Source organism: Alligator sinensis, unplaced genomic scaffold, assembly GCF_000455745.1.
Source record: "Alligator sinensis unplaced genomic scaffold, ASM45574v1 scaffold1543_1, whole genome shotgun sequence".
NCBI classification, from domain to species: domain Eukaryota; kingdom Metazoa; phylum Chordata; order Crocodylia; family Alligatoridae; genus Alligator; species Alligator sinensis.
In genome coordinates, this window is record NW_005843241.1 from 79297 (window position 1) to 91854 (window position 12558).

General features: G+C 41.7%; 1 protein-coding gene across 3 annotated transcripts in view; it reads left to right on the forward strand.

The window, feature by feature from the left end:
- The window catches only part of RMC1 (regulator of MON1-CCZ1), a 31527-nt gene that overhangs the window by 15360 nt on the left and 3609 nt on the right, over positions 1-12558 (forward strand). For all 3 annotated transcript variants that reach the window (XM_025194547.1, XM_006038071.2, XM_025194546.1), the window contains exons 7-15: positions 3687-3790; positions 4769-4858; positions 4953-5058; positions 7805-7916; positions 9421-9465; positions 10555-10608; positions 11014-11142; positions 11782-11888; positions 12376-12495. In XM_025194547.1, coding sequence (XP_025050332.1) covers positions 3687-3790; positions 4769-4858; positions 4953-5058; positions 7805-7916; positions 9421-9465; positions 10555-10608; positions 11014-11142; positions 11782-11888; positions 12376-12495 — 867 coding nt within the window. The remainder of the gene's footprint in view (positions 1-3686; positions 3791-4768; positions 4859-4952; positions 5059-7804; positions 7917-9420; positions 9466-10554; positions 10609-11013; positions 11143-11781; positions 11889-12375; positions 12496-12558) is intronic.

A 12558-nucleotide genomic window follows, 5' to 3' on the forward strand; every position in this document is an offset into this window, starting at 1 on the left:
CCCCCCCCCCCAAGTCCCTTCCCCTTCACAAAGAAAATAAACTGAAACTTACCTGCTGATCTGGGCAGCCACACACCGGGGCTTTAATCCTGGCTGCGTATGTATTTGTGTGCACATGCCTCTTCCCTTCCCCACCCCGGCCGCAGCATCCTGCGGCTGGGCTGGCCTGCAGCCGTACCTGCTGCCCTGTGTTTGGGAAGGCTGAGCCCTGGTAGCCCCTCCCTTCCTCTGCCTATGGGAGAGAGAGAGAGAGAGAGAGTTGGTATAACATCCAGCTGCCTGATTCCCTAGTGTGAATGACAAGGCTACCCCTTTATGCTTTGGTCATCTGAGGGCACAAATACAAATTAAACCTTGAACTTGACCTCTGAAGTGATAGCAGGATGTTTTAACCACATTACCCCCATTCCTAAAGCAAGTGCCTTCAGATTCTACAGAATGTGAGCTTTCAGTTGAAGAAAAGATTTAAGTGTCCAGCACTCATGGCTGCAGTTGTTATAACCTTCTAGACATGAATGGATGCATTGTTTCCTGCTTGAGCATGCAGATAAACCATGCATAATTTTCTTTTTCTCCAAATATCAATAATACTTCCAAGATCTGAGTTGTTCTACTGCTGCTTTTCTCTTTGTGCTGCATTTAAACTGCAAATACTTGCCTACTTCTGCAAGTGAAAACAGGTTGACCGCTATGAATTTGAGCACAGAAGTAACAGACTATAGTAGCTCATATGGCACAATGGCCGGAAAAGTAGGCTCATAGGAAAGTAGGGCTGGGAGGGACCTTATGAGGTCATCTATTCCAGTCCCGTGCTTAGGACAGGATCATTGCTGACTAAACCATCCAGTCAGGTGTTTGTCTGACCTGCTCTTGATCTCCCTTCCCTTACCTCAGTGAATCAAGAGGCTTTGGCTGGGGTGAAGACAGTCTTTCCAATGTGTTGGAAGAATGAGATGAAATAGAGGCTTCATTATTTTTCTTACATTTCATCATGATATGAAAGGAGCCCATAAACAGAATGCCAGAACCCCAGTGTGCCAATGATTTTTTTTTCCAGCCATGGATGGGTTAAATTGTAGAAAATCCAACTGTCCCAATTACCATATTTTCGCACATATAACCCGCACACGGATATAACCCGCACCCATGCATAACCTGTGGAAAATTGCATTTTCGCAAAACTTTCCATGCATAGCCCGCACCCTTGTGTTCCCTGCACCCCCGGGCGAGGAGGAGACGTGGCCCCCAGCCTGCCCATGCCACCAGCCCCTGCCCGGCCCCCACGGCGGCACAGCCCGGCCTGGCTCCGCAGGCCCCGCTATGGCCCCCCAGCCCGCCTGCTCTGCCACCCCCCCCCCCACCCCGCCCCACCCCCCCCCCCCCGGGGCCGGCGAGCCATATTCAAAGACCTCACAGGAAGTGGTATCACATCAAGAAGTGATGTCATGTGACCTTTGACACCCATGAAGTTGCAGGAAGTGACAGTGAAATGGGTCTGGCAATGTGGCTTAAAATCCAAAATAAAAACAATATAAAAGCAAGAATGAAATAATACCAAACACTTGACTAAAATAAACACTTGAACTTACTTGTCGATGAATGAAAGAAGCATAATGCAAGTCAACAGATCAAATGTGGAAAAAATATCAGCCAGAGTGGAAATTAATCAAAGCAACAAAATATGGGCATTTTTGAGAATAATCTTCAAGAAGATTAACTTCTATTGAATTAATAATTTGTAACACATCTTTAACAAGTAGTAACAAGTTGAACCCCCAATCCCACACACACAGAAACAGAAGCAAACACTGGACAGTATTTTTACAAAGATTTTTTACCTGCTCCAAATTTACGTTGGAGCCCAGATCGTTCGTGCTCTTTTCTTGAGCATATTGTTCATTCTTAAAGGAGCATACAGCACAGCTGCAGGGGGCTCAGCCACAGCTTCCCCTCCCTGGTGCAGCCTGGCCAGCCCATCCCATCCCCTATCAAGCAGTGGCTTCCCCACATGCTGCTGCACTTTCCCCCTACCTGTGCCAGCTGGTCCCAAAAGGCAGGAGGCTTCCCCGCCGCTTCTGCTGGCCAGTGCTGCCCCAGCCGGGCATCCACAGGGAAGCCAGCTTCAGCCGCATGCTACTCTGGATGGGACGGACCCAGCCAGGTCAGCACCGGCCAGTAAAAGCGGCATGCAGCTGAAACTGGCTTCTTGTGTGCTGCTGGGGACGGGAGGAGGTGGGCCGGGTCTGTGGCGGCGGAGCCATGTGCCGCTTGGGACTGACTGGTGCAGGCAGGGGGAAAATGCAGCTAAGCCCCTCCCGCTCCGGCCAGGCTCCTCCCGTCCCCAGCAGCACACAAGAAGCCAGTTTCAGCTGCATGCCGCTTTTACTGGCCGGTGCTGACCTGGCTGGGTCCGTCCCATCCAGAGTAGCATGCGGCTGAAGCCAGCTTCCCACGTGTTGCTGGGGACGGGAGGAGGTGGGCCGGGTCTGTGGCGGGGGGGAGGGCCCGGTGCCCCAGCCGCTGCTTCTGCTGGCTGGTGCCGAGCTGGTCAGCCTCCTCCTGTCCCCAGCAACACGTGGGAATCTGGCTTCAGCTGCGTGTTGCTCCCAATGGGACAGACCCACCTGGGTCGGCACCAGCCAGCAGAGGTTGGGGGGGGGGAGACAAGGGGTGGGAACGAAAGTAAACAGTGTTTACTTTCGTTTTCCATCACAGCACCGCGGGCCACAGAAAATGCCTTGGCGGGCCACATGGCAGCCCGCGGGCCGTATGTTGGACAAGCCTGCCCTAGATGAATCAAAGGCAACTTCTTCCCAATTGTCAGGAGGTGGCTGAACTTGGCCTGTGCGTTCAACATGCAGTTGTCACAATATGATTTTGTGCCAGGTTTATGCCTTGAGCTTTCTTATGTGAGTTAACTCATACATGTGTTGAAGGCCTTGGTGTCTTCCTAGCAGGTTGCAGTCTGGAGAGGTGTGATCTTTTTAACAACATCTTTATTTAAAGACCTTGGTAGTTGCCACTTCTAATCTTTCAGATCAACGTCTTGCTAATAGGAACCTAGTGAGTATTTCTTCTTTCTTTTAATTTCTTTCTTTTCTCTCCAAATTTCTGAATTAAGATACTATAACAATATCTCCAAGGGGCCTTTAAATATACTAAATTTCAAATAAATCTTACAGGAGCAATCAGTTGGAAAAGGAGGGGGGAAAGCTCCTGAAAAATACATATATGGCTTTCCCCAACCTAAAAGGTGCTGCGTGGCTACTGTTTTCCCCGCCCCACAGCTAAATGAGAACTGTTGGTGTTTGGCATCACTGAAATGCAGGCTGTTATGGTCTAGGATTGCGTCCTCAATAGTAAATAGAGTGTTTGTTTGACTAATACACAAAAACAAACCAAATTGAGAGATTTTAAAACTTCATTAGCTGGTTCTGTTGTAGTAGGATGTTTACTGTAATCCGTCTGCTGAACGTGTATATAGTGCCAAGTAAAATGGGGTTATGAGCCACAAGACAAGGAAGTCAGTTGATTGCAATGAAATTTTCTCTTCTGGAATGGCATCACCAGTTTTCACCACCAGTGGGTGCTAGCAACACAACCACAAGTCCCTTCTAAATGAGAAAGCTGTCTCTAATCTAGAGAAAAAGTAACATTCTCTTCTTTTTTTTTTTTTTTTTAAACAGGGAGTAACAATGTCAAAATTATCAAAGTTTGAAATTGAATTGCCTGCAGCACCCAAATCCTCAAAACTCAGCCTTTGTGAGAGAGATATTGCAATGGCAACAATGTATGTATTGCTGAGTGATCAGCTTCTTCCTGTCCTTTTGTTTGGGGATGCAGAAAGAAAGCATCCATCTAGTCATAACAACATAATTATACTTGCTACCCTGCTTTTGTTTTCTGTTGGAGGACTGTTCAAGTGTTCAGTTCCATGCTAAATATAGAGGCAACCAAAAGAATAATTTTATAAAATTAACAGATCTGATTTAAGACGTGTAGGAGTCTCTCTTACTGCCTAGTAAAAGTTCTCTTGTATACAATTTTATACTGACATGTCTAACCTGGATTATTGAATCTCCCCCCTTCCCCATCTCCCAGATGTGTAACTGTTATATGCCATATATTCTTGCATACAGTATGCCCTGAAGTATAATAGACACCTTCTTTTTGAAAAGCAGAATGAAGGAGAAAAGATTTTTTTTTTCCCCAGAATGATGGCTGCAAAGAACAGAGACAGAACCTAATCTTTTAATTGACTCGGGCACCCTTTCCTGCTTAACTGAAAATGGGAGGAGACAGACCAGGAGCTAACAGCAAAATAGCCCTAAGAAATGTTCCATTAATCAATTTATCATCAAGACCAATTTAAAAAAATAGATAAATGATCAGTAATACCTCTGGAGTGAAGAACAACGAGCCATTTAGTCAATTGACTCCTTCAGCTACCTGAATACTAATGGTATAGCAGCTGCACTATAGCTCAGGATCAAAGTGAATAGAAAATCAGTTTCCCTGCTTAATAAATGCGCCCCAGTTTTGGGAGAATTTCTGGGGGAAAAGGTGCATGTTGTATGCAAGAAAATACAGTAAGCTGTCTTATGATGGGAAGAGTAACATGACATTACAGATAGGAAAATAGTGGGTGTGAGAGATTACAATACAGTAGAAGTATAGCTTATTACCTTCCCTGCAGAAAGGGCATTTTTAGGTTCTTTTTCTTTGCTAGTTGTTTAAAAATAAGTACATTTTAATTTTGTCTTATTAGATATGGGCAGCTTTATGTTCTTTATTTGAGGCATCATTCAAGGACCTCCAATAGTACAGGTGCAGAGGTAGTACTTTATCACTTACCAAGGTAAGTTGCATCTAGTAGCTTTGTCTGTTGCCTGATTTGGCTGTTCTTTGATGTAGCTGTTTAGTACATCTCATCTCTGATAACCTTTTCGTAGGGAAGGCTCCTGTAAGAAGATGCACATATTAAAATTGAGCAGGACAGGAAAGTTTGCTCTGAATGTTGTGGATAACTTGGTGGTAGTTCATCATCAAGATACTGAGGTATGATCTGCTTTGTTTTTTCAAGTCTCTTTCCGGTCATGAAGGCCCAGTCCTTCAAATAATTTTGCATGTGTATTGAAGTAATTTGTAAGGATATGGTAAATATTTGAAATTTAGAAATCCTGTTCCATAATTATAAGGGATGCCAGTTGACTTGTTGCTTCGGTTCTAATGCCTTTTCATTGGTGGGGGGAAAGGAGGGTGCGTTAATTATTTGTCTCAAATGTGGTTCTTGGAGCAAAAAATGGTGAACTTGATTTGAAGATTTTAATGCCTAAATCTGTAGCAAAATTGGTTGAGTCATTGAATGTTTTCAGTTAAGCTTGTAAAAAGACTTATACAATTGTAACTTGGCATTCTAATGTTTGTACCTGGAAGGTGATCTTAATTTTTTTTTCAGCGTGTGGATACCTGACAATTGCTAGAGTTGTTTATCTTGTATTTTGCTCTGTAGTAAATTTATTCCATAGTGAGCTATACAAACATGGCCAATTTACCTGAACTAACTGCCTGCTGTAACCACTAAGTGATGGAAGAACTGGTTTGCTTTGAGCAAACAGCTACCTCGTACTGAAATTGTCAGAATACTCATTCATTGCTTTCCGAGAAATAACTATCTCGAGGTGAAGTGACTTGCATCGATGTAAGATTGTGTGTTGTGTATGCACTCGACATATACTGCAGAGTAAACATGTTGTGTATCTGCATGCTTAGTCTTATCTACATCCTAAACTCAAAAGCTATGCATAGGAATAAACAGCATGTACTATTTAAAAAGGTGTTTTAAATTCAGAATTTCATATATACAAAAGGTTGGGGTGGGGTTTTTTATACATCTGTCTCTGTGTGGGAGCATGAAATAGTAAAATCCCGGATAACAGGGATTTGACTAACTGACAAACTCTAGTAATCGGAATTTCTGGCTGGACGTGAAAGGGATGGGGGAAAAGCTTGCACACGGGCGCTGCCATTGCCACTCACCCTGCTGTATTCCCCGCACCCCATGTGCAGCCGCCGCCACCCCCTCCCCCCCCCCCTGCCCCAGGTTTGGCTCCTGCCACTCCCCACCACCCCCCCTGCTCCATATCTGGCTGGAAGCCCTGTGCCTTCAGGTAACCGGCATTTTTACATTACTGGCACCCCCTATTCCCCACTCACTAGATATCAGGGATTTTACTATATTGGGTAGATGCAGCTAAGTCAGTTTAACATCTGATTTGTTTCTAAATTGTCAAAATGGTCCCAGCTCTCCAAAACATTCACCTTTTTGGATGCCCAGCTCTTGGCTCGAAAATGAAATTTACTTTGGAGGAGTGTTTTAAGGCAGCATCTGGGAAGCAGTTCTGCCATTTTTCCCAACACACTTTTATAACTGAAATCAAATGCAACTATTGAATAAAGCTGTAGGAAAAATGGCTGAACTGTGAAGCCTTTCATAAGTGAACAGGAAGCTCTTCAGGAGAGAATCTGATGGTTCACTGCTACTAAACAGGAATTGGTGTCTTAAGTGACGTCTACCTTCCCAAAATTCCCTTTATAATCCTCACTGAAGCCATACCTTGGTTTGGGAAGGAAAAATATTTGCTTCTAATCAGAAGCTAATTGGTTATCTTAGATATTTTTTTAGTAATAAAATCCTGCCCCTTGGCCATCACTATATATGCTGTCTGACCTGTCCTGGAAGTCTGAAAGGGACTGCTGCTTTACTAGTAATCACTCGGATAACTTTTCATGGATGTTAGGGGCTGCATGGGCAGTCTTAAGTGTAACAAATGTTTTAGTGAAACCACCTTATAAATGTATGCCATTAACAAAATGGATGTGCAGCACAGCTGAATGTCACATTCGTATTGGAGTCCTGTCTCTTCCCTACTTCTTTGAGTTACCTATGTAACTTAGTGTCTTGTTAATGTATGTTTTTAATTCCTTCATTAATATATGAGAGGTAAAAAACCATGTCTTAAAAACTAGAAGGGAGGGTAATTAAGTTTAGGCATTCTTAACTTCAAGACCCTTCTAATCCCAGCTGCGAGATTCTATGCAAGCTGAGGTTTATATATTGAGAGGGGCCAGTTTTGGACATAAGTTTATTCATGTGCTTAGCACTTTCACTGAATGTGAAATGTTTAGGATTGGAGCCCAAGAAGCTAATGGTCCCTGATAAAAGACATGAGATGCTGGGAAGAAGCTTCTACAAAAATGCTTTTGTTTCTTAAGTGAACTCCCTTCCAGGCAGCCTAGAAAGAATTTGGATAATATGCCACATTAATAGGCCAAGATTTAATTAACTTCTAAATCAGCATGTGAGCATACAGCACAATGCTTTCTTCTCCCATACTATCTGGGTCACACACCAAATGCTGCACTTGTATATAAAGTGGGCATCACAATTTAATTAGGGCATCAAATTTGCTCCAGAATCTTTGAAATACAAGATTTCTGCAGTGCATGTCTTTTCAAGGGGTGTGCAGTTCACCATTTTGAGCTGACATTATTAAAATTTAGATTCCATTTTGAAGCTAGAGCTGGTGTACAATCATTTCAGAAGGTGGTAATTGTGGAAAATATACTTACAGTAGTTGAAACACCTGAGCCAAGAAGAGCACTTAATGTTACTAAGTTATGAGAGCAGAAGATAAAATGCCCAAAACATTTGTACATGAGTAACTTTAGATGTGCTCTTGTCGCATTCTTTTCCTCATGAAAACAAGTGATACATTGTTTTTAAATTTCTTTTCCCTTTTAGACATCTGTTGTATTTGACATCAAGCTGAAAGGAGACTTTGATGGGTCAGTTACTCTTCATCAGTTTGTACTTCCACCTCGATCAATTCAACCCTATCAGATCCCTGTGGCAGGTAAAACTACCATGTGGTACTTTGATTGGGTGAAGGTATTTATCTGGATCTTGTCCCCATTATCACATGGGCACATCAGTCTTCAGTATAGTTTGCCACCTGGTAAGGTACAGAAGTGTTACTATCCCTATTTTATAGATTGGGGGTGGGTAGAAGTAATGCACAAGGATGAAGTTACTTGCCCAGAGTTACAGAAGTCCATTGCAAACCCCATGTCTCTTAAGTGTCCTGCCCACTGGGACCATCTTCCCTCTCCTCCTGTGCATTTCATCAGAGTTTAAACAGAAGATGGGTATATAGACAGATACTTAGTTGTTTCTCTCAACACCCTTGAGATTTGAAGTCCTCAAGTGGGTATGTGAAAATTGTATGCCTAGTTCCAGTGGGCTCTTGGTTCATAGGTAACTCCTTGTTCCTTTAAATGTGTGGCTCCTCCTGTCTCTGATTCATGGCCACATGCTCTGAAGCTATGGTGACAGAAATATAGAGCAGCTCGAGGGCTTGCTGTCAACAAACTTCCAGTGCTAAAACCAGAACAGAAGTATCATGGCCCCTTGCAGAAGTTTCTGCACCACCTCTGACTTGTGTTCTACACCAGCTGAGAAATTCTTTGTGGGCTAAGCTATTCTTTCCAAGGCTAGATATAGCAGCATAGTACAGAGTGGCCAGTGTTATCTGAGAAGTAAGATATTTTTTGAAAGACCTTTTTAAAATTCTACTCCTTCTGAAGTCACCTGGAAGTAGGTGCTGATGCTAGAAGGCATAACTCATGATCCTTTGTACATATTTAGGGTATAAGTAACTATTTAAGATTATAATAAAGTAACAGACAGACAGGGCTGTCAAACTTCAGAACACAAAAAACACTCTTCTGTTTTTTTGAAGAACTAATACATTTGTGTTTGTGCATGTATAATAGCCAGCAAAAAGAGAGAAGCATCTTTATCATGTGTTACAAATCACAGCTTGTTAATTGAAGAGATGTGGAATGCTTACATTGAAATTAACCCGTTGCTTAAGTGTTGCCAGAAATCTTAGTTGCACACACCCATAGAGCAGGATCAACGGTACAATCCATGGGTTGTCATAGATTGGCTAAACTTACAAAAGTTACGTTTTTGAAGAACTCTCATGCTGCTTTTGTCCTCCCTGGGTCCCTGTTCTTCAAACTACATATGGTTCTTCAGTGTGTTCATAGACTCCCCCTACTAAAAGTAGGGATACAATTTCTGCATGCATATACACTTAAATTTAGCATGCATATACACTTAAATTCCAGGTTTTGAAAAAGAAATGGGTATCTTGGTTTCTAATCAAATGGGTTGTGATTCTTTTTAGCATTACCACGCAACTACAACTAGAGCTGACTACAGCTGCATAGGCTGTAATTTCAGTTTTTCAGGATTTAGTGTATAGTACTTAATTCAGAATATTGTCCGAGATATTCACCTGTTCTGGGGTTAGTTTTTCATTCACGTACTTTTTTTTTCTCTCCCATGTGCAGGTCCAGCTTCTGTGACTAGTCAATCTCCTGTTCCCTGTAAACTCTGTATCCTTTAAAAAGCCTGGCATCATTCTGTGATAACTCCTTCATTTTTATTCATTTTCAACAATTAAGAGCATTTCTGATGCTTGCAATAAAACAAATGGGAGATCAAGTATTGGTTATTAAAAGGAAGAACACATATTTGTACAGTATACCAAATACTTGGTTAGGGACTCATGAGGCAACTGCTGTGTGGTAACCGAAAAGTAAACTTGGCAGACTTGGTCCTGTTTCTTTTAGGGCAGTGATTCTCAACCAGTGTGCGATGGCAACCTGGAGTACCTTGAGATTCTTTCAGGGATGCCCCAGGGTGACAACCAATGTTAGCACTGCTAGGCATGCAAATGTCATTCACGAGATTAAACCCAGAGATTTCTAATAGGAATCAGTAGTGTTAAAACCACTCTGACATGCTGTGGTCTGTCCAAGTTTTTTGCAACAGAGAAACTGCTCTATTTTCTGTGGTCAGAGAAGAAGTGAAAACAGCCTGCATCTTTTGATGGGGGAACCTGAGTCTAAAAAAGGTCAAGAACCACTGTTCTACAGTGTAAGAGCAGATAGATTGACAGCTGCTCCATGACAAAGCCCTTCCCTCTTTTTCATTCCTGTACTTTTGTTTGCCTGTCTACCTTGTACTGTTTCACCATATTGCAGTTTGCCTTTCTGGTGAATAATGGAGTTTAAGTGCAGTTCTACTCTAAAACCACTCTGTAACAAATCTGTAGGTGACCGCTGATACCTTGAACATTAATTCCAGATTCTGCTACTTTGGGAATGTAAGTAGTGGTATAAAAGCTTTTGAATACAACAGTGCCTATCATTGGCGTTGCAGAAGGCCTAGGAAACGTCCTTTTGTAATGCATTAATTTAAAACATTACAGGGAAATGAAGGAATCATCTTGTGACTGATCTATAGGGGAGGATGAACAAAAGGGACAGTGTTGAAGATCTGAGTTTGCTTTAGCTTAGTCATCAGACAGCCTGCAAGAGTTCTTTGTTTTTTCTAAGATAGATGGTGTAGCTTTATAAACAGCTGTTCCTGATACTAGAGATGGGCTGGTGTTTCAGTTAAGAATTTTCTTTAACATTAAGATTCCTCCTCCTGGATTGTCTTTCAGCCTGATATTATAATCAGTGCAAGTGAAGGTAAGCAAGGGGATCAAAAATAATCTTCTCTATTGCTGTTAGTGTATAGGGTAAGATGCAGAAACTTATGCTAGTTCTATTCCTGTTCTGTTCTTTTTATTCTTTTCCTAACACCAAGTCAAAAGAATGACTAATGGAATTATCCATTAAGATGACTAGCATCGAATATCATAGTAGTTGATGTATAACTGGGTGTAATCATGTGCTTGTCACTTGAGTGAGGCTAGGGTATAGAAACATCTTTCCTCAAATGGTACCTATACAGAAAAATATAATCTGTCAGTAACCAAGAAAGGCTTTTCATAGGCCAAGTCCAAACTTTAGCAATGTTTGGACTGTAATGTAATTTGCTTGATATAGTGAGCTGGTTGTTTTTTGAATAAGACTTCTTGCTCTCAAATCCAGGTTATCTCTGGAATCTCCAGGTGAAACTTGAACCTGTTGTTAATCTCCTGCCAGATAAAGGAAAGCTGATGGATTTTCTTCTCCAGAGAAAGGAATGCAAAATGGTTATCCTTTCTGTGTGTTCTCAGAGTAAGTTTAATTGTCTCCCTGTCTTATTCTGGAAATTTAGGGCTAACTGCCCTGATTCATCATTTGCTCAGGGCAAATTTTGTCCCGTAGAGCATTTTCTCTACAGCAGAACATGGGCCACTTCAAGATCTATGACAATTTAGGAAGCACTTTATAGAAGATACTGATATGGCTATTTTTATTCATTACATGGAGTTCAGTCTCATGAATACAGGCAGCAATCTATATGTCTCTCTCTCTCTCTCTCTCTGACTGATTCAGAATGGTGGTTTTTCAAGTTCTGGCATAAGAAACTTTTATTTCCACAAATTTTTGCCCAAGAGAATGAATCAGTACTCTTGATCAGTCTCCTACAAGTAACAGACTATGTGCATGCTTAAATGAAGGAAATAGCTGTATCCTAGTAAAATGCATTTGCATTCCAGTTACTTCTGTAGTCCAAATTTAGGATGCCTGTGGATTAGGCAGTAGCTAAGAACACTTTCTGAACTTGCACTGAGTCTGTGCATTCTGCATGTAGTTCAACTCAGTTCAAGTGAATGGAACAAAACATTATTGGGTATATTCCAGCAGCTACAGAGGATCTATTGTAAATGTCAGGCACTTCTTTCCATGAATTAATAGCATCTTGTCTTTCAGTGTTAAATGAACGAGAGAGGGGATCATTGACTGTGATCGCCACTGTTTTTGACAAACTTAACCATGAGTATAAGAAGTACTTAGAAGCAGAGCAAAATTATACCTTGGTAAGTAGTCTGTATCCGCACTTTTAATGAGTTGCAGAAACGTGATGAAATTCCGAGACAGCACCAGTAAATGGACACACACAGCTGTCAACAATTCTGATTATTCACTTTTGACTTTTCCAAACTAATCACCACCTACCTGTCTTTTAAGTTGTACCTAGGCTAAATGTATGTTTGGACTTAACATCCAGCTTTCCATGCAAATGATGTATGTGAATACAAACCACTATTCTGTTGAAGGTAAATTGGAGAGCTTGTATAGAACTAGGCCCTACCTATAATAAACTTAAGAAAACAAATTTGATTTTATTCAGTAAGTTTTATCCTACAAGGCAGGAACTGTAGTAGGGAAAACAAAACAAAGCAAGTCTTTAAATGTACAGCCATATAGTCCTGTTAACCTTAAAACAGACAGTGAAACCCTACCTGCATAAAGGCACCTTACAAGACAAGTGTTTTTGTTTTAAGACTTGATTTGTCTTCATAGGCGGTGGAAGCAGGTCAAAGTCGAAGTAACCCCCTCCTGAAACGGCCAGTGCGTACCCAAGCAGTTATTGACCAATCAGACATGTACACGCATGTTCTATCAGTATTTACTGAAAAGAAGGTTAGTAAAGGAATTTGATGAACTTGAGATATGAAATTAAGTGCTAGGCAAGGAAACTCCATT